The sequence below is a fragment of the Netta rufina genome (genome assembly GCF_964035555.1).
Source record: "Netta rufina genome assembly, chromosome: 20".
NCBI lineage: Eukaryota > Metazoa > Chordata > Aves > Anseriformes > Anatidae > Netta > Netta rufina.
The window spans coordinates 6,847,399-6,870,864 of record NC_140144.1 but is presented as its reverse complement, the minus strand read 5'-3'; the positions used below and the strand labels follow the sequence as shown (position 1 = coordinate 6,870,864).

The 23,466-nt window shown below is 58.2% G+C and overlaps 1 protein-coding gene across 1 annotated transcript in view; it reads left to right on the top strand.

Moving 5' to 3' along the window:
* Positions 1-280: 280 nt before the first annotated feature.
* Positions 281-23,466, top strand: part of RXRA (retinoid X receptor alpha) — a 95,802-nt gene continuing 72,616 nt past the window's right edge. Inside the window, exon 1 of the mRNA XM_084299309.1 lies at positions 281-487. Within this exon, the coding sequence (XP_084155435.1) occupies positions 460-487 (28 nt within the window). The 5' untranslated portion in view covers positions 281-459. The remainder of the gene's footprint in view (positions 488-23,466) is intronic.

The following is a 23,466-nucleotide window of genomic DNA, read 5'->3' as shown; positions in this document are numbered from 1 at the left end:
CCCACCACTTTATTTTCCCGTCCCTCGCCCCCGACCCCCCCGGCGCGGGGCGGCGCTGCGCTGCGCGGGGCGGGCGCTGCGGGGCGGTCGCGGCGCTCGCTCCCCCCTGCGCGGGCCCCGGCTCGGAGCCGAGCTGTGCTGAGCCGATCCGAGCCGTTCCGTGCCGAGCCGAGCCGTGCCGAGCCGTGCCGCGGAGTTACATTGTTGGGACTTTGCACCAAACTCGCTTCGCCGCCGTCTCGTCTGCGCGCCCTGCCGCCGGCGCGGGGCTGGAGCCTTCCTCCTCCTCTTCCCCCTCCTCCTCCTCCTCCCTTGGGTGTTTTTTTTTTTCTTTCCTCTTTTTTTTTTTTTCCTCCCTCCTCTCCCCTCCCTCCCTTCCCCCTTTCGCTTTGATTTCGCTCCCCGCCCCTGCGCTGTGTGTTTTCCACCAAGCCCCTTGGCATGAGTTAGGCACCAGCGATGGACACCAAACACTTCCTGCCGCTGGGTGAGTTTGGGGCCGAAAAGCTCCTCCATTCCTACCGCGGGGCGAAGGGGAGGGGGGGGGGGAGGGAACTTAAAAAATAAAAAATAAAATAAAAAATAAAAACATTAAAGAAAAAGAGAGACCGAGCTGCCCCCTCCTCCGCTTCCCCTCCGGTGTCAGCTGCGGGGCTGCGCGCTTGCCTGCGCGGCGTGCTTGCTGCTCGTTTGTTTTGTTCTCATCCTTATTTAATTATTTTTTTTTTAAATGCATTTTTTTTGTTGTTTTTGGTGAGGCGCAGCCGGGGGGCGGCGGGCCCGGAGCCGAGGGGCGCCGGGCGCAAGCGGGATTTTCAAACGGGGCAGCGCGCACCGCGAGCGGGGCAGCCCCCTCCCCACCGCCCCGGGCTGCTGCTGCTGGGGGGGTGGGCTGGCAGCTCACTGCCTTGGCTTTTTTTTTTTTTTTTTTTTTTTTTTTTTTAAACTCCTTTCTCCCAGATTTTCTCGCTATTATCCCCTCCCGAGCCCTGCTTTTCTCCCTGGGGTGCGCAGCCGGGCTGGGGGCAGCACCCGTGGAGTCCCGGGGCTGTGCCCGCATCGCCCCTCGCTGCTGGCGTATTTGGGACCCTGCGCATTTTTCTTCATTTTTTCCTCTTTTTTTTTTTCCCTGATTTTTTTTTTTTTTAGTTTAACATTTTGAACCCCGTTTCCAGCCAGAGTTTTGCCATCGTTTGGGTGACTTGAGTCAAGTCGTGGCTTGCAGGGGCGAATGCCTCCCCGCGCCTGGCTTTTTGGGAGAAGTGAGATTGCAGAGCTCGCTGCTCAGGGAGGGGGAAGAAGAAAGTTTTCGCGAAGTCGCCTGGCGCCAAGCCCTTGGCGAGGAGGAAGAGGAGCAGATCCTGCCCCTTCTGCCACCGCTCAGCCCGAGACCCCCAGCCACTGTCCTGACACCCCCCTGGCCCGCACTGGGGCTCCTCTGGGCTTTAAATCTGTGCTCGAGCTTTGTTAGCGTGTGGTTGGTTGTTGTTTTGGGTTGTTGTTTTTTTTTTTTTTTCCTTCCCTCTGAAGAATTGCAATTTTAGTTGTTCCTTTCCAAGTGCAGCATAAACACATGGAACCAGGGGCTGGCCCCTGCCCTCCTGGCACGTTGGAGGCTTCGGCAGGGAGAGCCTGGCCCTGCAGGCTGGTGGGGAGCCGTGTCCCCCCCCCCCCAAATTGTGGCTGTAGGGAGCCCCTCATCAGTCTGGCAGTGAGGCAGGGAAATGGTGCTGCGTTGACTTATCCAAAGTTGTTGTTGGGGCTCAAAGCATCTCACCTGCAGTCCTGCTGTTAGGGTCAGGCGGGTTTGGGGTGGGTCAAACGCAGGTGCCTGGAATGATCCCAAACACACCCCCTGAGCAGAAATGGCCTGTCTGTGGCCACACAGGAGTGCTCGGGGGGGGTGGCTGCCTTAACTATTTCCATGCTCTGGTGGAATAGAGAGCCTGAGCCTGTGCTGGTGGGGGCAGGATGAGGCCCTGCCTATCTCTTTGCCTTTTCTTCCGCACCTGAGCGCTGGTGTGCCGTGGCTGCTGGCTCTTGCTCTGTGCTCTTAGTCATGCTGGCTTTGCCGGGGGAGGTGAGGGGGGGAGCGTGTGTCACCTTGCTGCTGTCTCGGGGAGGGCTCCTCGTGCTGGTGCAGATGAAAACCCAGCGATTTGTCTGCTCGCCTAGCGGTGTGTGTGCTCCTAGTGGGGAGAGGGGAGGCAGCCGAGCGCACCGAGTAGCTGGGGGGGGGGGGAGCACCCAGGCAGCTGCCCCAGGACAGCTGGGGGTGCTTAGCTTTGCACTGCTGGGAGAGAATTCAACAGCTCGTGGGAGCTGATTGAAGTGTGTGCGATGAGGGCCTGCGTCTGCTGCGTGTTTGTGCTGCTGCAGGAGCCATGCTCAAACTTTATCCGCTGGCCTTTGGTCACGCGTTGCTTATAAAAAAATAAATAAATAAAAAAATCCGGCTTTGGTTGGGAGAATGGGGGATCCTGCAGGGTTTGGGAGAGGGGGATGTTGGTGCTGCTTCGAGCACGGGAAGCAGGCAGGGCCTGGCAGCAGGCAGGCAGCTCGCGAGGGTGCCAGGAGCTGGCGGGGCCCCGCTGCCTGCAGGAGGGTGGCTCGGACCCGCTCCTGGCTCTGCAGGGCACCGGTGGTTTTCCCAACTTTGCTGGGAGATGGGGTGTGCAAGATGGGACAGAGGGGGATCTCCGGGCTCATGCTGGTGGTGTGTTCCTGCACGCTGGCACAGGCCTGAGATGGGGAACTGGAGCAAAACGGTGCTGCCCCGTCAAAATCTCAGCTCAGTTTGGCCTAAAAAGGATAACCGCGTGGAGGATCCTGGCCAAGCCCTGCCCTTGGTTAGACTCAGATAACCCCGCTGATGTCATGGGTGGAAACGTGGCCAGCGCTGGGCACTTTTAATAGTAGTATCTCATTTTCCTGCGGGTCTCAGGAGCGGGTGGCAGATGCCAGGCAGAGGCTGTGTTGGGGACGGCGCGTCCCCGGGCACCTCCCGCGCTGGGAGCCGTCGCCCTGTGGCTCTGCACAATCCCACTATTGCTTCCTTCTCCTCTGCCCCTGTTCACAAGAAAGGGATCCTGTGATGGGCAGGGCGAGCCCTCCCTGGCTCAGCTTCCTTCCTTCACCCTGGTGTGGCTGGGGGGAGCCCGGGTGCTGCGCAAAATCGGGGGTTTCTGGGCCGAGACCTCGGTGCCATCCCTGATCCTGCTCCTTTTAGCTGTGGGAATTTATGGCAGGTGAGCAAATCCGCAGGGAGAAAAGAATAGGAAGGATGCAGAAAGCACCGTGGCTTGCATGAGCATCCCGTATGGGTGGGAGGAATCCCCTGCCCCATGTCCGCAGGGTGCTGAGCGGGGCTGCGAGGGTCCCTGAGGGCGCAGGAGGGCGAGGACGGCCGCTTTCTGGTCTCTCCCTGAAGCACGGAGCAGGGCTCGACCTCTCCCAGCTGACACATGCAAAACAAGCTGGGAAGGAATTTTCGTCTTTATCAGGATCTCGGCTGTGACAGTTAAATAAATCCTCGGAGGGTCCGTGAGTTTACTCCGCCTCGTCCTGCTGTGTTTGAGAGCGCGTTTGTACTCCTCATGTTTAGGGCATTTTATTTATTTAAAAGAGAGCGGGGGAGAAAGCCGCAGAATTTTAGTTATTCATTACAAATATTATTATTGGCATTTTTGCTCCTGTTGGTGGGGGGGAAAAAAATTCAAGGGGGGGGGAAATCAAAACATTTTGCTGGAAAATACACCCTGCCTTCGTCCCACCCACATCTCGAAGGCGAAAATAAATATTTATTAAGAAACGGGTTAAAAACCTTTTTGTTGCAGTATTGTTTTCTGGGAGCAGGGGTGGATTCCCATATGCCGGAGTCCTGCTGCACAGCTGAATATCTTTTTATCCTTTTTTCCCCTTTTTTTTTTTTTTTAAATCTTGATGGTTAAGAAAAACAAGCAGCGGAGCTGTCGGCACCATGGGGCAGGGGCTTGGGTTTTGGGCCATGCCCTGTGTTAGTGTGCTTGGTGCTCTGAGCATCCTGGTGCCTCAAGGGGGTACAGAGGGTTCCCCCGAGGCTCTTGATAGCCTGAAATCATGGAATGATTCCTGCTCTCAATGTCCTAAATGTCCTGAGCTCCTGCTGCCGGAGGTGGTGGCGATGCCCAGCGCGTCCCTGCCACCAGCCTGGTGTAACCAAAGCCGCCTCGAATCGCTGCCGGCGAAGCGCCGGCTCTTGCAGGGCTGTTCCCTGGGAGCTGGGTAACCTAATTGGGCTCTAATTAATCCTGATGGCTGGCTCCCAGCCCCAGCGCCTCTCCCCGTGTCGCAGCCGTCGTCGCTTCCCTCGGAGCTGGGTCTTTCCCCGCGGTGCCGCCGGGCAGAGGGGTGCTCGGCGGAGCAGGATCCGACCCGGCAGCTCCATAATTGCTTCCTAAAAGGCCCAGGTGGGTTCTCCCAAGTCAGCCCTACTACAAAGCATTAGGGAGGCAGCCTGGGTGGTTTTATTTTAATTGATTTTGTCAGGAGTAGCTGTATTTTATTACGTTTAAAGCCTAGACTCCGGGATAACTTTGAACGTTTGACACGCACACAAAAAGCAGCTTTCTGACGGTTTCCCCCTCTTTGCTTGTCTCTTATTTTCTTTCTCTCTTCTCCTCCTCCTCAAAGCAAAGCGTGTGCCTGCAGGGAGGACAGGGGAGGAGGGAGGAGTGGTTGTGTCTCTCCAAAGGCTGCTCGCAACATCAAGGCAGCGCGAAGCAGACAAAATAATATTGCAAATAAGGATTTAAAAAGCCCTACAGAAGGATCTCCCCACACATGCCAGCCGGCTCAAACTGCTTGAAGATTTTCAGACAGATGCAATTTAGCCTCGGAAAATGCCCTCTCGTTGTAATGGAAACTGGCTGTGGGAACTTGCCTTTTCTGAGAGTGTTTTTGCTCAGAAGAAAGCAGAGAAAGTCAGCGCAACAACCTGAGTTTTTATTTTGGGAAGGCAGCGTTTCAAAATGGAGGGTGTTTTCTGAAATAAACAGGGAACGACAGCTCCCGTAGGAGAAAGGGAGGGAAGAGTTCAAATTGAGCCCAAACGCTGCTCTCCTCCTTTGAAATCGTGTTTAACGTGGAGTTAAAAAATAATCCTGTTCAAACAGACCACTCGTAAGCACAAAATGTGTGTTGCTTTCTTTCTTTTTTTTTTTTTTTTTTTTTATTGGGATCAACAATAAAAGTTTCAAGGTTGCACCTCGGGGCCGTGCTTCTGCCCCTGGCCCTGTTCATGTCTCGGGAGCGGGCTGGGAAACTGAGGCAGGCCCCGGGGAGAAGGGATTGGGATTGTAGGGTTTTTTTGGGGGGTTTTGGCACTTGTGGGGATGCCATTGAGGAGTGCTCGTGTGGTCACTTGAAGGTCCCAGCTCTCGGTAGCCAAACCGAGCAGATTTTTAGGAGCAAAGAAAAGCCTCTGCTTGTGATGTGTGTGCGGGCCGGGTGCTCCAAAGCAGCGCGTAAAGAAGAAACGCCCCAAATCTTGGTTTTACGAAGCATCTAGAGCAGGGCTTACATCCTTCTTCCTCCCTCCTTCTCTCACCCAGTGCCCCCCAATCTCCCCCTGGTGCCCCCACTGCCCGCCTCCTGCGCACGACTTCCCTGTGCCAAATTTTGCGCTGTCGGTGGTGGCAGAAGCGGCTTTGGTGACCATCATGACAAGATGCTCGGGGGGCTGCCAGGGGCTCTCCAAGCCCTGGCGGTGCTGGGTCTGTTGGGTGGGCTTCCCATCGTGTTGTCTGAGTGTTTGAGTTGGGGGTCCTGGCTGAGCCCTGACCCCTTCCTGGCGCTGAATCGGGTGCGAGATCGCTGCGGAGCCAGGAGGCAAAAGGTGCAGCAGCGCTGGGATTTGTCACCGCTAAAACGGTAACGGGATTCCCATCTGGTCGCTGCTTCTCATGGCCTCCTCTTTTGTGGAGTTTTGCCTTTTACAGACTTCAAAAATAATAATAAATAATAAAAAAAAGAGGGGAGCAGGGCGGGGGGGAGGCGAGGGGCAGCCCCGGAGCCCCACCGCCCCCTTGCCTGGAGGTTTACAGCCCCGCTGAGCTCCGGAGCAAATCCTTTGTGCTGGGGCTGCCAGGAACGCATTAGGGACGGATGCCCTGTCTAGTTTCAGCTGGCTGCGTGGCTCTGAGCGCCGAGGCAGACCCATTTGATTATTGTTTTTCCATTTTTGGCCGACTCGTAAGCGCTGGAAAGTTTTCGCTGTGAACTCTGTGGGCTGCCGCGATACAATTTCGCTGTGGGCAGCGCGTCTCCTACGTACCCATTACCGAGACGCGGTGAGGCAACGGCAAGCGGGTGAGGCAAGAGCGGAAGGAGCGGGGCAGACGGGGCTGGCACGGGCGAGCCGAGATGTGCTGAGGAGATGCGGAGGTGACGGCGGCAGGCGGGCAGGCCGTGCCCATGCGGCGGCGGAGACTCGCTCTTGAGAGCAACGGTGGTGGTGGTGGAGGAAGGAAGGAAGGAGCAGGGCGATGGAGCGGCAGGAGAGGCCCCGGGGAAAGCTCACGCAGCTGGGGAAGCTGCTACAGATCCAGGGGGACCGGGGCAGGCGGCTTGTGGGGGCTGTGGCTTCACCACCCTGCGCCGTGGGGACCCGCGTTTGGGTGGGGGTCCTGCGAAATGGCACTGGGAGAGGCCCCTTTTCCTCACCAGGCTGCTGGAACACCCCCTCCTCTCCCCCTTTCTCCTTTTGGAGCCCTGTTTCTGGCAGAGGAGAGGCTTTATCGGGCAGGGGAAGCTGCAGGCTCAGCCCCCCCAGCGGAGGAGCCGTGGCCCCTAACGCGGTGCTGCAGGGCCCGGCTGGCGGCAGATAACGGTGTATCAGCACCAGGTCGTGCTTGCTCACACCACGGTGGGGTCGTGCACGGTGGTGGGGCTGCTTTTGGAGCCCCCATCCCCTCCTGGCAACCCCGTGGGGCTGGCGGCTCAGAGCTGGGACCCTTGGGGAACACCCAGCCCCTTGCAAAGGAAGGCACGGGGAGCTGGGGCGAGTTGGAGAGCGCTGTCTCGGAGCGCTGCACCTGCAGAGCCAGCCCTCCCTTTTGACCTGCACTTGTTCGAGTGTGACTTCCAATCGATCCTAAAACCCCAGCGTGAGGCTCAGTGCTTCTGGCCCTGCAGCCCGCCGGGCTCTGTCTCTCCCGTTCATCCTCCTAATTCCTGATGGGGAGCCGCTTCTGCCAGGGTCTGCTCCCCCCCGACACACTCCTTGGTTTGTAACACGTTAGAGACAGTCGCTTAGCATTTTAATTTAATTTTCTCTCTCCTTTTTGATTTATTTATTATTTTTTTTTATTGAAACGTTTCAACCCCAGCCGCCAGGGTGGGGAGGGAAGGAGGGAGGTGCAGCTCCCTGCTCCATCCCCGCGCAGCCCCCGTGTGCGTGCGTGTGGCTCACAGACAGTGAAATTGCACCCTAGAGTTATAAAGCAATTGTCTAGCTCAGCAGCAGAATGAGCATGAAATGGTGCAGAAAGCAACTAAATAAAATTGGGTAAGGCAGATGCATGAAAATAATGACATCTCTATACCGTAGTCAGGCGTGCTCTCTCTCTTGCACACGCAGATAAACTTTTATAACAGACTTAGCCTTTATTTTCCTAGAAACTCCTCCGAAATGGAAACGTTTTGGTTTGGCCTGAGCCCCCGTGCCCTCTCCCTCGCCTTGGGCAAGGTGTCGCTGGGGCTGCCGGGCCGTGCAGGCCCCTCTCCTCCCCGCCGCCTTGCCAGCCCCCTCCTGCTTTTTTCCCTTTTCTGTTTTCCGAGCAGGATTTTTATGCTCAGTCGAACAGGGAAACGATAACCTTTGCAACTTCATTGCCCTTCTGCAGCAGCGCGGGGCTCGGGGAGCGCTGCGAGCGGGTGGCTCTCGGCGGTCACCTGCCCAGCGCGGTGGAAAAGAGCCCGAGAGCAGCTCTCCGGGCTCATTTGGGGCTGTCTCTTCTATTTTCTTCCCTGGGCTGGGTGGTGGCAGCCTGAGGGGTGGCTCTGTGTGGGTGTCCCTTGGGGCTGGGGGTCCCGTGTCTCCCTGCAGAGGTTTTCCACGCAGCAACGTTGTGCTGGGTACGGCTGCGTGGGTGCAGAGCTGGGTTAAAACCCCCCAAATTGGAGGTCTGGACGCATGGGATCCATCCCTAACCATCTGCCCCCGTCCTTCCCCTTCCCTTGAGCTCGGCGCTGCCTTCTGTGCTCCCGGGGTCTGTCTGGCTCAGTGCTCAGACGCTGCCCCGGAGCCTTTAACCTCGGCACAGGCACGTTCCCCCCCATTAGCTCCTGGGAAGCTGATACGTTTCCTGACATTGTCTGACATCTCGCTCCTCCTGCGCCCGCCGAGATTCCTCCCAGGGTGGAAACAAGCTGCTAATCTTCCCACCCAAGAGGCCCTTTAGGTGAGATTAAGGCTGCGGCCCCGTCCCTCTCGGATGGGGGGGGGGGAATTCAGTCCGGGTCCTTCAAACCTCAGCGCAGCCTCCGACTGCGAGCGTCCTGCTTGGACGTGATGTCCCCAGGGTCCAAACGTGGCACCGAGGGATGCGTGTGCCCCTGCAAACCCCGCTGTGCTGGAGGAGGCTTCCCTGCAAGCGCTGCTGCGGGTGGGCACCGAGGCTGCGCCGCAGGAAAGTGCCCGCCTGCAAAAATCCATCTGCAGGCATCCATCAGGCCCGGTGTGAAAGGTTAAAGAAATCCAGAGGAAACAGAACGATGAGCATGGGAGAAAGGGGTTTCCTGTACCTCCCCGGGCCACCCAGGCTCCCTTCCTGTTAGGGTAAACCTGTCGGAAGGCGAAACTTTCTGCACACCTAAGCAAATCGCGGGCTGTTGGCTGGGCACGCTGCGGCGTTAATGCTTTGTGCCTCTCCCCAAGCGGTTATGGGGTGCCTGGCAGCTTTGGGGGGGCATTAGGGTGCCGGGGGATGATGGGGAGCAGAGTTTGGGACGTGATGCTGGTGCTGAAAGCCATCCTGCCACCCGTCAGCCCTAAATCTCTTGTCTTGGCGAAGTGTCCTGTGCGCCCAGAGCCGCCTTAGGACCGGAGGTCGTCACCGCCGGGGGGAAGAGGTCAGGCTGCAGGGACAATTACCTGCAGGCCCCCGTTTAAGCACTTAGGAAGGCTTAGCCGTGATCCCTGCCCGAGATAGCCTGGCCCCAGGCCAGCTGATACCTATTGTTTGCAAAGTCGGAGACTTTATCCAAACACGCACCCAAAGCCGGCTCAGAGCATCTGACGGGGGGGTGGCAGCGGGGTCCTGCTGCGAGAGGCACGGCAACGCAGCGCCCTGCCGGCGGCTTTCCCTGCTGCTTGTAGGGTCAGGAGATGCGGGTTTAATCCGGGAGGGGTTTTTGGCCTTTGCTTTTCTCATTGCTGCCGTTTGCCGGGCCGGGTGCTGGTTTCTGCGGCGAGGTTTCAAGGCCTCCAGGTGCGTGCAGGAGGTGTCGCAGGGCAGGGATTTCTCACTGGGTGGGGAGGCTGCTCCTCGCCTCCCCAAACCCCCTCCAGCTCCCCTTCTTGGCACCAGGGCATTTGTCCCACGTCCCTTGCTGTCTCCGACTTCCCCTGGGTGACCTGGTGCAAGACCCCGGCTGGCATCGTCCCTGCTGCTCTGCTGTAAGGTTTTGGGAGCAGAGAGACTTCGGTGTGGTGCAGAGCACCCAGAGGGCAGGATCTGGCCCTGGCTGGGAATTCCTGGGCTCAGGAATTTATTTATTTTTTTAATTCCCTGGCTGGGAATGAAAGCCCTGCACAGGGAGGGAAGCTTCAGCTGGCGAGAGGGAAGCCGGCCAGCTCCCTGCTCGAACGCAGGTCGCAAATTAATAATAGAAGTGACTCTACCAAAAAAATAACACGTTGGCCTGTCTTGTAGTTATCAGCGGGGAAATCACGGGCACGCGAGGGCTTGCAAACAAACGGTTTAATCCCCAGCCCTATTTCAGAACCAGGGGATGGAGCCCCCCCTCCGTGGGGCTGGGGGCTGCGGGGTCAGCGCTCGGCATCGAGGGCGCTGGGGGTCCCGTCGCCGTGCCTGTGGTCTGGGATTTTTGCAATTTGCTGACTTTGTCATCAAGACAATGACGTGGCCGGGCTGGGGGAACAGGAGCTTGTCGTTCACATCTCAGAATGGGATCGAAACGCTCGGTGTGACAGCTCGGCACGGGGACGAAATGTTTTCCAGAATTCCAGCGTCTGTTTGGCTGTGGAAAGGTGAAATCCAGAGAGCACCTTGAGGGAGCGCTGGGAGAAAGATTTTTCCATCCGAGCTCTTGGCCCTGTCAGTAGCTGCAGAAGAGGAATGTTATAAGGGGCTATTCATCACTGCAATTATTTTATTAAGAGTACACAGTGTGCTTGGGAGCTGGAAGAGATGGAGCTTTGGGATGTTTTCAGCATTATAAATACTGCTTGATTACATCACCCGGCTTTTAAAAAATGGTATGTGTAGCCCTGGCGAAAGAGGACTCGCAGACAACCTTGGGAGAGCGGAGCTGCCTGCCTGCATCCCTGCAGGAGCGGCGGGACTTTAGGGGCTCCCAGCCCACGTGTGCAGTGGGGATCCCCCAAAATCGGGCTCTGGGCACGTGGAGAGGCTGCAGCCGGGTCCCCAGGCTGCTCTCCGCCAGCCACACCGCGGATGGGCCGAGAGCTGCCCTCCTCCCTTTGCTCTCCTGCAGCGTGCCCTGAAAAGCTGAACCCTGCGAGCCGGGCAGGGGGTGGGCACCGAGTTGCAGCATCCATATCAATGGGAATCCTGCCTCTAAAGCTTAAAAGGAGGCTTGGCTGCTGCTTTTTTTTTTTTCCCTCTCCCATACGCTGCTTTTGCCTCCTGTCTCGGCCACCTGCATGTCGGAGGGGGGTTTGCCCCAGCATCTTCATCCTTCCTCTTTGTGCCCTTCCCCTTGCTTTTGTTGTGCGCGTTTTCTTCTGCAAGTCGCGGCTCTCGTTTGCTGGGCGAGGGCCTCTTGAAGCCTGGAGCTGTTGTGGGGGTGCCAAAAATGGGTTTCCAGCAATTCCAGCAAACCCAAGCGGCCACCCTCGCTCCGGTGCCACGTATCCTGGGGGAACCCAGCCTGCAGCAGGGCCGGGGCTCGCTCCCCAGCAGGACCAGGGGCTTGTAGGGTGCTGGGGCCAGCTCCAAGCCCCCTTTTTTCCCCTCTCCCATCTCCGGGTAAGGCAGGCTTTTCTTCCAGCCCCAGTGCCCTTTGCAGAAAGGCGCCATTCAGCTCCGAGGGCACGGGGCCAGCACGGTTGGGACGGTGATGCCGGGGGGCACGGGGCTGATCCCGCACCCCGCTGTGCCCCTTCGGAGCAGCTGGGCACGGGGCAGGCGTCGTGGGCAGGATTTTTGGGGCTCACCTTCGCCTGCGAGCCGAGTGGCTTCCCCGTGCTGCCCATCTCAGGAGCTGGGCCGTCAGTGGAAGCGCTTGGAGGGTGAGAAGTTCCAAATGTGCAAGCCTTTATTGCTGGGTAGAGCTAGGTTTGTTTTGTTTATCATCATCCATTTACTTGCCTTTGGAGGCATGCCCAGATTTCTCCAATTTTGTGCGTGTGGATGTGTGATTTATTAGGATTCAGGGTTTTTTTTTCCCTTTTTTTTTTTTTTTTTTTTCTGGTTTAATTTCACTTCCTCAAACTGACAGGCCGCTCGAACAAACTTCTTTTGGATGATTTCCTCTATCGTTCGAAAGGGATGCCTAAAAATACGGAGAAAACGCTGCGGCACGGGCGGCGATCAAAAAACCACACGCTTTGCTGCTGCGAACAAGCGCCGACACCGATAACAGCAAGAACTCGGGGGCTAAAAAATCCCCAAAGGTTTCACTTTCGGGTACTTTTGGGGCTTTTGACAGCCCGTCAGGGATCGCTGGCTCGCCGAGGATCCCGTGCGCTCTCGGGCACGTTCGTGGCTTTCCGCATGCGAGCGGCCCATTAAAACAGCCGTGTGTGTCTCCAGCTCTGCCAGCTCGCAGCCTTGGTTTCCTCTCCTGGGTTTGATCTGCTCCGCAGCACTCAGGAAGAAGTGGAGTGGGGGGGGAAAAAAAAAGAAAAAAAAAAAAAGATCCACTTAGGAAACCCTGGGAAATGTAATTGCAGCCTCCGGAAAGCGGGGAGCAGGTAGGCGAGGGGCAGAGCACCTGCGGCGGCTCCGGGCTCTCTGTTTGCTGCTTTTGTTCTGCCCGGGATTTTTTTTTTTTTTTACGAGCTGGATTTCGCAACGGAGCCCTTGCTTTCGAAATAAAGAGCTGGGTTTTGCCTGGGCGTTCTCCGGGCCGGGCCCTGGGTGTGCTGGCAGCTGGGGGGGAGGTCCCATAGCAGGGTTTAGGGGTGCAGGAGTAAGGGGGGGACCCGGAGAGGTGCCCCGTCCCTCTGTCACCTCGGTGCCTGGCAGCGAAGAGGCTGCGATGAAGGAAAACTTCCTCTCCCCCTGTCCGGGCTGTAAAAGTGTGAGAGAGGGAGAGAGAAGGAGATTTCCCCTGGGGATCGGATTTGGGATGGGATGGATGGGGTTGTGGGGCACAGCTCTGTTGCCTCCCCCCCTTGCTCAGCCGTGGCAGGAGAGCTCTCGGCCAGACACACACAAATTTTCTGTCCCTTTTTACCCTTGGCCCTGGGGTGGGAGGTGACTGGGACGGGGAGGTGCAGCGAGGACGGGTGTTTGTCCCCGGGATGGGCACCCAAGGGACCAACGCAGCTCTTGGTGGCTTTTTTCCCAGGGACACAGGGAGGCTCCCAACGTAAGGCTGGGAACGGGGTTTTAGTGGGCTGGCTTGGCCCTAAAGGATATGGGATGGAAGGAGCTGCTGGTAGCATGGCCTGCTGCGGTGCTGCGGCTTTTCCCAGGCTGGCTTTTTTTTTGCAGTCCCTCCTGTTCCCACTGGGACACGTTTGGAGCTCCCATTGCTGCACAGGGGCACCGAGGTGGGGGCTTTGGGGCTGCCCCCAGGGTGCCAGCGACGCCCTGGGCTCATTTCAGGGGCCGGGAGGACACGGGGCACACCGAGCATCCCTGGGGACCAGGCTGGGTGAGGAGCACAACCTCCCGACTGCCAGGCTGAAGGCTGGGGGGCTCGGAGATGGGGCTGCCCGTGTTTCCAGAGCCCTTTTTTTTTCCCCCTGAAATGGTGATTTCCTCGGTGCCGACCAGGCGTGGCGCCGAGCCGCTCCGTCACCCGGTCACCGATGGGCGGTGGAGGCTGCGCCGCCGATCCCGCGCCCGCTCGGCCTCCCGCTCGTCTTTATTGTCGCTGTGGTTGATGATTTATTTCGGGCGGCATCCGCCCCGCCTCGTGACTTGGTTGGGAAGGGAAAAAAAAAAAAAAAATAGAGAGAGAGAGAGAGAGAGAGAGAGCAAACACAAGGGCAGCGCTGCGAGCTGGGGGTTCCCTTCCCCGCGCCCCCAGCCCCGTGGGGGCTGCCCCGGGGGATTTGAAGAGGGCTGGGGGTGAAGGCAGGGTCCAGCCCTGCAGCAAGCAGCCCTGTTTGGGCTGGGAGGGTGGCTCAGCAGGGTTGGGTGGGCGTTGGGGTGGCAGCAGCCATACGTTGTGCCGGGGAGCGTGACTGCTGCTGTCAGCAGCGGGTTTTTGGAGGTGGTGGAGGTCGGTCTGGTGGAAGTGAGGAGTGACAGCCCACGGTTGGTGAAATCCTCATTATACTGGAATTAGGGAGTTTCTGCTTTAAAAAAAAAAAAAAAGAAAAAGCACTAAACCCCAAGAAAAGTAGAGCGTGACCCCAGGAAGGAAGGCTGCGATGGGTGGCGGCGCAGCCCGAGCTGTCGCCCGGCCCTGGTGTGCGGGGGCACGGGGCAGGCTCAGCACCTGCAGGGTGTCGGAAAATGGGTCCTTGCTGAGAGCTTGGGAGTGGAGCGAGGCTGCTGCTCCGGTGCGACCTTCTTTGTGAGCTGGGCTTTGAATCAGCAGCCCGGGCAAGCCCTGGCAGCGTGCGCACGGTGCCGCGCTCCCGCACCCGCGCCGGGGCTGCGCTCGCTTTGCTTCTGGACGGGGATTTTGGGAGAGCTTCAGCAGCCTCCTGCTGTCGGAGAACCCCGCGGGGCCGAGCGGCGGGCGAGGACAGAGCGTCCTTGTGCCGGGAGCCTTTGAGGAACTCGGTGTTAGACAGCGCCTATCGCGTCCCGGCGGCACCTCCTGCCAGCCCGCCCTGCCCAGCTGCTCCTCGCGCCGGCGGTGGCGAAGCAGGGCTGAGGTTTCGCGGGTCAGCCTGGGTGGGGGCAGCCCGCAGCCCTCCGTGCCCCGTCCTTTTGGCAAAGCCCCCCCCTCCCTTTGTTTGTACACAGAGGGAGCGGGTGACTCACGAAGCCGCGGATGGAAAGGGGATCGGGAAATGAGCTCAGGGCTCTTGTGAAAGAGCGAAGCCGGCTCGATACCTATAATTAAAGCGGGTGTCAAGGAATGAAGCGCAAATTCCTCCCTGGGCATATCACCGGGAGGGAAAGCAGCGCCTGCCAGCTGCCCTGGCAGTGGTGGCTCCCGCCGGGAGGACGCGGGGCTGCGAGGGGACAGGGCTGGGCGTCCCCTCCGGCACCAACGAGCCGATGCGGGTGGCAGCAGGAACCAGCCTGGTCCTGTCCCCGGCCGTGCTTTGGCCTGCGTGAAGCTTTGGGGCTGCTCGGTGCCCTGCGGGGTGGCCCTGCCCCGGGCAGAAAAGCAATGGGTTGAGCAGAGTGCCCCTTGTCTGCCTGCCACCAGCAACCTTCAGCCGTGGGGACCTGCGGTGCCATCGCCGGTGTGCTCCATCCTCGCCCTCACCGTTCGGGTTGCACTAAATGACCTTCGAGCCCTTTTCCAACCTGAGTGATGCTACAATGCTGTGATTGCCCTCGTTACATTTATGGTTTGCTCCTATTTCCACTTCTTTTCCTCTGTTCTGGGGCATGACCAGGGCTGGGGCATCCTGAAGACGTCGGTGCTGTGCCAGGAGCTGTGGCAGGGGGGCTGGGGACAGCCAGGATCCTGCTGCGGCCCCGAAGGTGCCGGGCAGCCCTACAGGGCTCCGTGCGACGGAGCCGTCCTGAGCAGCAGCTGGGCTTGGCTTTCCCCCTCTCCAGCCCAAACACGCCTCTGAGGGGAAGAGCTCCTGCTTCAGGCAGGGAAACCGAGGCACGGGGCAGTGTCACATACTCGGATTGACTGCAGAGCACACGTGGTGGTTCCAGCTCTTGCACCAGCCCCGTCTTTTCCAGCCGCTCCTGCCTGCAGCCCCTCGGCCTCGTGACAAGGACACGGAGCACGGCGGGGTCCCGAGGGTGCTGCTGCGGCTCTCACCCGGCGCGGTGCCCCTGCTCCGTCCCCGCGGCCACCAAATGGCAAATCTGCTGAGCAGACGGAAAAAGAACAACAAAAAAAAAAAACACCCAACCCAGTCGTACAAGGAAGAAATGCTGGTGTGTCCTGGGTGGATTAGTCGAGACTCCTCGCCGGATTCCTCCGAAGGGAGGTGCTCGCGCTGGAAGCCGGCCACCAGCCGGGCCTGCCGCATTTTTCCTGGATTCCCTTACCATTTGGGGACTGAACTTTTGTCTGAAAAAAGATGTATTTTTAACTTGGTTGTGTCTGAAAGCGCGGCGGCGTGGCTTTGGGCCGCTCTGCTCGGCTTTGTCCCGGCCCGGTGTGCACCCAGAGGGATGCGGTGGGAGGTGGGGGCCGGATCCTGGTGCTCAGCACAAGGTCAGGAAGCGAGAGAAGGAAAGGTTTGCTCTGACCCAAAAACAGGAGTGGGAGAGGTTGCCTCCTGCTCAGTCCCATCCCCCTAAATACGCAGCAGGAGCGCTGGGCATGTCAGAGGGCAAAAGCAGCAGCGGTGGAGACGTGAGCGAGAAAAAGCGGTGTGAAGACAGGGGAAAAAAAAAAAGGAAGAGAGGGGATAAATATTTCAGAAAGTCTTGCAGCCCCTGACACGCAGGACTGATGGACGCAGATACGCGATTGCCTTGGAAACAGCCGCCGGAGCGCGAGCTATTTCCATCTCCAGGTGCCTGTTTCCATCCCAGCTGCTGCAGGGCACCTGCAGCCGCCCTCAACGCGCTCCCTCCCGGGGCTGGGCTCCGGCTGCATCCCAAAGCAGAGCCAGCTGCTCCCGCACCGGGCCCTGCTCAGCCTTTAGGGCGATAATTTGGTGTTTGGGGCAGGCTTCGAGCTCCGCAGGGCAGCGCCGAGCTGCGTTATAGGGTTGCCGTGCTCAGCGGGGCCTCCAGCTCGCTTCCCCCGCGCGGGGCCGGAGCCTGCCCAAGCCAGCGGGACAATCCGGGCTGTGTTTTCCTAATTCAAACAAATAAAACAACCCCATCGGCGGCGTTATTTACAGTACGCGCTGGGGAAGAGTCGAGCTGAATATTGTTTCCTCGCCGAGTTTTTCCCTTTGTGGCTCACACACGAGTTTGTTGTTGTTGGCCGGCTCCGGCGGCCCCGCTCTCGCGTGCCGGGCTGCTGCCGGCCACCCCGGGGAGCTGGCGCGGGGTGCTCGGCGCTGGGCTCCGGTGGCACGTGCGGGTCTGTTCCTTTGCAAGGTGCTCGGGGAGCACCCTGGGTGCTGTGCGGAGGGGCAACGGGTGGTTTCCCACCGGTGTCGCCCGCAGCATCCCTCCTGCGGGGCCGTGCCGTGCTCCGGCGGCATCGCTCCTGTGCGCAGTCTGAGACCTTGTGGCGCCTGGTGGTGTGGGTGGTTCACTGGGGGCTGTGGTTTTGGGGAGGGGAGCAGCGTGGGTTGAGCATCATGAAGGGAGATGTGGACCCAGGGTGGTGGGAGGAGGGCTGCTCGCCCCCTGCCCACTGGGGTTTGCTCTCCCAGAGCATGGGGAGCTTTGGGCAGCGCTCGGCACGCACCTGCGGTGGCCAAGCAGGCCATGGCTTCCAGCTGGGCTTAGAGGCTAAAGTCTAGCTAATGAGTTAATGGCAATTAATTAACTCCAGGGCACTTTACAAATACTAACTAATTGTTTTGCTGGGAGCAAGGTCCGGACAATTACCCCACCTCACAGGCTGTGAGGGGTGGAGGAGCCGCGTGCCCGCAGAACCGAGGTGCATTAACAGCAGGGCTGCGACGCAAACCAGGGGCTAATCTGACCCCTGCTGATGTTTGGGTTTGGGAACAGCCGGTTCAGGTCCAAACGCAGGCTTGTAGATGCTTTTCAAGGGAAGCAAAGTACACCCCGTGGTCTTTGGAGCCCTGCTTGCTCCGTCCCTATGAAGGTTTTTTTGGGGAGGCAGCTGGAGCTGTGATGCTCGTGGTGACAGCCGGGCGTGTGCCTGCTGGCTGCTGGATTTGGTCTCCAGAGGCACCCGAGCGATGGCTGCGGTGCGCTCTGAGCGCCGGAGAGGAGCCCTCGTGCTCTCCGCTGGGTCGTAGTAGGTGGCAGCAGTGGCTGTGTGGGTACATTTATTTTTAAATCCCCCTGGATGGAACAGTTTGGCCCTGGGGTGGTGCCGGTTTGTTTGTTTATTTACTTCTTTTGGTGGCCGGAGAAGTTTGCAGAAAGGTTGCAAACGGCAACTCGTTGCCCTGCCTGCTTGGGGAGGGAAGGGATTCGAGCTCAGAGGCCCGTTGTGCGAGCGGAGCTAAGTTTAGGTCTCTGATCTTAAAATAGATGAAAGGAAAAAAAAAAAAAACAAACACAAAACACACAAAAAAATCAGGCTTTTCCCCCGGGCCGAGGGAAAACAGGCTGCTGAGGTCGGCTGACCACCTGCGAGGTGGCCCCAAGGAAGGGACGCAGCCGGTGCCAGCCAAAGTCAACACGGGTGAGGTGAGGGCTGCTCGTGGCTGGCGGCTGCGCCGCGAGGGACGCACGGCGGGGAGCAGCGTGGGAACAGGGCAGGAATTAACCCCGAGGCCGTAATGCCTGGGGAGGCTGCGGTGCTGGGCCCTGCTGAGGACCACGGGGTGTTAGGGAGCGTCCCGGAGCTGCCGTCCCCTGCCTGGGGACAGGCTCCTGCGGGGCTGACCCCAGGCTGTGTTTCGGTGTCCTTGTCCCCAGCTGAGGAGCAGCATCCTCTCGACGGGCCGGCTCCGCAGAGGCTGGAAACCATTTCGTGGCGGGCTAGTCCTCCTGTGAGCAAATATTCTGGCTCTATTAAAATGCTTGGGATTTTCGAGCGAGTTTGAAGCTCTCCGAGCAGTGCCAAGAAAAATTCAGCAGCCTCCAAAAACATCTTTCCCGGAGGATTATTTGTTCCTTTTGCCAGAAGGACGGAGGAGAAGCTGGTGGATTCAGGTGACTCAGCCCAGCGTGACCGGCTGCTCCCATCCCGTCCCGTCCCATCCCATCCCATCCCATCCCGTCCCATCCCGTCCCATCTCACCCCATCCCATCCCATCCCATCCTGGCCACTCGCTACCCCGCCGTGCAGGTGACTTCGCCAGGGTCCCCTCTCCGTGGGCATCCCCGGAGGAGGCTCAGCAGAGGCTGACAGCAAGCAGGGCATCTTGAAAACATCCCGCGAGCTTGTCAGCACTTCGTAATCTCCTTTCTCCCTTCTCCCCAGGAAACCTCTTGCAAAGGTGTTGACAAATTCGGAGGATGTTGCAGCCCAGCCAGCGCGCGAGCTTCTGATGAGCTGCGGCGTGGGGCCGTGCCCTCGGTCCCCCCGCGCAGCTCACCTGTGCGAGCTCCTAGGGCTGGAAACCAGCTCCTAGGGCTGGAAACCTGCTCCTAGGGACAGAGCTGGAACAGTTCTGGCCATTCTCCTAACAACAAAACCGGGGAACGTTGCGAGCTGCTTTGCAAACCGACAGGGGTAGCAAAAATGCGAGGCATGCGTTCAGGCGGCACGTCGGTCCCTGGGTGTTTCTGCAGGGAGGAAATCTGCCCGATCCCATTTTCTTCTGGTTCAAACCTCTCTGGTGACCCTCCCCATCCCCCCCCCTTGTCGATAGAAGTGTAACTTTCAGCAGCTCACACGCTGTAGGTGGATGTTTGGACTCGGAGGTGTTTTTCCATATGCTTCCCATAGCTTCCCTCACAGATTTTGCGCAGGGGATGGGAGCGAGAGGTAGGCTGCCTTAATATCATATGATAAAGCAAAATTAGCTCCACTTTACATAAATTGAAGGCACCAGAGCATGTTAAGCTTGGGGAAGGCTTGCTGAGGGTTTCTTATCCTCCTCCCCTCTGCTGAAGGGTGGGGAAGCAGAACTGGGGGTGCTGGGGGAGCCGAAGCCCTGGCCGGGACGCTCCTTGCAGGCTGCCCCGTGCCTGCAGCGGGGGAATTCCAACCTGCGGCGGGGAATTTGGGTCAGAGGTGCTCTGGGTACAGAGGAATATGATCTAATTGGGGCCTTTCGTGGTGTTTGGTTGGATTTTTTTTTAAAGGCAGGGCTGGGAGAAGAGCCTGCTGGGATGGTGGTCACATCCTGCCCGTCCTTAAGTGGTCAGGGCTGGTAGGGAACAGGTCTCCAGCTGGGGATGTGTTTGTGCCCTGCCTGGAAGGGTGCGGTGGGCAGAGCCCCAAGCCCACGGCATCCCCTGCGAGCCTGCAGGCTGCTGTGGGTCCGGGATGCCTCTGGGCTGGGAGCTGGAGGTATTAAAATGCCAACCCGTGGGAAAAGAGTCAGCATCCTGATGCCTGCGAGCCGGGACCGCGGGTTTCTGCCGGCGGCGCTGGGATTTCATCGCTGCTCCTGCATTGCCCCTGCCCCGCTGGGAGGAGGTGGCAGCCCCAGGGTGCCAGGGCAGGAGGCAGGGATGGATGTGCAGCTGATAAAAGCACCGTGGGGGCACGTGGGGGGCTCAGGGCACTCCCCACACCTTGCCCATACAAGTAGCAGCTGGTCTGGGGCTGTGCCACCGGGCGTCCCGTTCCCCTGGTCCCATAAACGCAGGGCTCGCTCGTGAGCAGAGCAGGGGAAGGGGTGGGTACATGGCAGATTTTCCCTGTAAATAGCCCAGAAAAAGGAGCTTTTATGCAGAAACGTGGTAGTTGTTGTCTGCTGTCTTAGCCAACCTACCGCAGCCTCTTAAAAACTGTTTGTTTTCATCCCTGACATTAATGCGTGGTCGAAAATAAGAGCTGCAATTTCCAGACACTTTTGCTATTAGTGATAGGCAGGAGTTAACCATTCAAGCTTAAATTAATTGTGCTGCGTTTTTTTTTTTTTTTTTTTTTTCTCCTTATTGATGCATAATGTATGATGAGAAAAAGTGAAAAAATAATTAAAGTCTGAAGAGCGCTGCATGGATTCATTCATTATGAAATCTGGGTCAGCAGCCGGGGAAGGGAAACAAGGAGGGAGGGGGGGGCCGCCCGAGTGGAAAAACAGGACTTCAGAAAAGGCTGCAGGCATCGCAGGAATTCGCGAAAGGCCTTTTGGAGGCAGCCTGGGAAACCCCAAGTCGCTTGGTGTCTGACCCCCAGGAGCTGGCTTGCGAGGGGATTCCCTCGCTGGGGGCTTCTCCTTGGGGCCGGGGTGGGCGCAGGCGCCGTGCGGAGCCCGCAGAGGCGCACGGAGGTGCCCGAGGAGCTGGGTCCGAGTGGCAGCAGGTTTCCAAAAGTGACCCTTTGGTGAGAGCTGGTGCGCCTGGGCACTCCTCTGCCCCTGCAGGGAGCATCTCGCAGAGGGGCTTGCTAGTGGGCAACGCTAAGGCTTCCCTTAATTCCTCCAGGGAGAGTGCCGGGTGACCCTGGGGCACAGAGGGGGCTGCTCGAGAAGAAGCAAACCAGCAAAAAACCCTGTATTGGTCATCTTTTGCTCAATATTGGCTTTTTTCTTTTTTTCTTTTTCTTTTTTTTTTTCTTAAATAATACTCAGAAAATCCCATTTTTATGCAGCAGCGTGCAAGTCTTCGAGCGGTAGTGCTTGGAGGGCTGCGGCGGTGGGTTTGCAAGCAGGAACGGGATTTTGGGTGCCTGGGGGTGGTGAGGGGGCTCCGCAGCCCTGGGCATCTCACAAGATTTTGGTCCCAGTCTAGGACATAGCTAATTGGTTTGCAGAGAGCGTGGCTGAAACTTGGAAGCGTCCCCCTTGGCAGGAAGCGCAGATGCTTGAAGCCGTGCTTTTGTCCTGATTTAGGAGAATAATGTAGTACTTTCAGATTTTAATCACAAAATGGAAATTCTCCTCCTTCCTCTCGCTCCGTCCACAGGAAATACAGTTGAAATTGATTGGACTTTGCAAACAATCAGCATTCATCCTTGAGAAATACTTTCATCAGAAGAGCATTCATCCTTGAGAAATAATTTTCTGACCAAGTCAGATTAAGTGCTCTTCAGCGCGAGGGCTCTCCATCCCCGTATCCAGTAAGACGGAGCTGGGATCCCGGCGGGAGACTTTGGGCTTTCTGTTCCAGCAAATATTACTTGGGGCAGTTAGAGGAGCCCCTTCCTCTTGTTTCACCGCACTGAACGTCCGTGTAAGCGTGGAGGTGTGCGCCACAAAACCCAGTAGGGGTGTCGCTGTTCCCGGAGAACCCCCCAACCTTGCCCGTGTGCAGGCACAGGCCCATTTTTTTTTTTAATTATTTTTTTTTTTATCTTCCTGGGAAGCTGCGTTTCTGCTCTCTCGCAGATCTGCTTGTATCACGCGGCGCCCATAAATAAATTGCTGTTGGATTTAGATGCTCGCCTTGTAGCAGCAGATGATACGATCTCGCGCGCAGCAGACGTGGCAGGATGGGGCGGCTTCGGGGACGGATACAAATGCGCATTGATCGCCCTGCTGCTGCGGCGCATGCAGATCTGCCGCTCCCTCGCTGCACTTCCCGGGGCAGATCTGCTTTTGTGGGATGGATCCGGGCAAGGCACAGCCTGGGTCGGTCCCACAGGGACCTCCGTGTGTCCCCGTGCAAGGTGTGGGTGCTGCTGAGGCTCCCCGGTGTGGCCGTCCTTTCCCCGGGCAGCGCCGTCACTGGCTCTTGCTCTCTCTCTCCAGGTCTCTGTTTTTCCTCCTGCTCCCTGTGCTCAAAGGCCGATCTGATTTATTTCCAGGCTGCACAGAGGGATGCTTTGGGGTCAGGAATGCTGGGAAGAAATGGTTAAAGCAGAGGGCCGGGATGTTTTCCCACACGGTGAATGGTGGGGGAATACAGAACACGTATTGAATCGGAGGGAAGTAATAACGCTTCTAATTTTCCTGTGTGATTTAATAAAAATGTAAATTGACTTCGGGTGGATGACTCACTATGGAGGGTGGTGTCGATCAAGATTAATTGGTGGCTGCGTGAAACCAGTTGGGCTTTGTTCCTTCCCCTCAAAGGCAACTGGAATTCCTCCGCGATAATAGCGAAGCGATGCCCTGGGCCGGGGCCCTGCCACCGTGCGGGGCTGCTCCGGCCCCATCCACCCTTCCCAAACCAAAGCCACCAGGCGAGAGGGGTCCTGGTGCTGGCAGCAACGTGTCCCCACGGGGTCAGGTCCCAGCAGGATGTGGCCCTGGAGCAGGGGGACTTCGTCCACCCGCTGCCGGCTCCTGCCAGGGCGAGCGCAAGTGCGGCAGGACACTGCACTCTGACCCGAGTTCAGCTCTGGACACTAATGGATTACAAATAACAATAATAAATGACAGGAGATGGGATAATCTACCTACCGTAATGTCGTATTGCCGTGGCTGTTGGTTATATATTAATGTATAATTGCATTACGTTAGCTACATATGCATAAACCCAGTGCGCCGGGGCCCCAGCCAGCCGTTAACTCTCTGTGGTTCTCGCGCCGCCGGCATCGCTCACCCCGTGCCACGCACACGGGGCTTGCTGGTGCCAAAATCCTGCACCCAGCTCCCCAAAAGGTGGAGAAGGTGGGGAGGGATCCGTGCGTTTTGCTGGTCAAGGAATTTTGGGGAGAGGGGGAATCCAAGCCCCCGTTACCTCCGGCCCCGTTTTGGCTTCCCACCTGAGCGGCGCGGGGGCGGTCTGCGGCGAGCGGTGCCGGGATTGCTCCCCAGCACATACTTGGCGTGACCAAGACCCAGTTCTGTCGAAAGTAATGAAGTGAGAGCCCTTCCCTTCAGTTATTTTTAATGCGCTGAACCCTGCGATGGTTCTGCTCCGGCTCTCACCAAGAGGAGCGAGCTGCCTTTTGTTCGCGGAGCCTCCCGCGCCGCCCTGCACCCTGCCAGGGCTCGGAGGGCAGAGGGGCTGCGAGCCACAGGAGCCATCCCATGAGGATGATCCCCCCCTCACCCCATAGCTTCTGGTCCTGTGTGTCAAATCGTAGTCATTTAGGCTGGGAAAGACCTCTGAGATCACCAGGCCCAGCTGTAGGACGGTGTCAGAGCACACAGTGAGGAGCTCCCCTGCTGCACCCCGATGCAGCGCTGCTCCAGGTGGCCGTGGCCACCTGAATTTTGGTCCTACGACGGAGTGGGATGTGTGTGCTCCATGGATGTGGTGGGAGGAGTGTTGTGCTGCACCACTGCAGGCTGCTGCTCGTGTTGGAGAGCTCAAGTTCTCATCTTCGTATGAAATGAGGACCAGA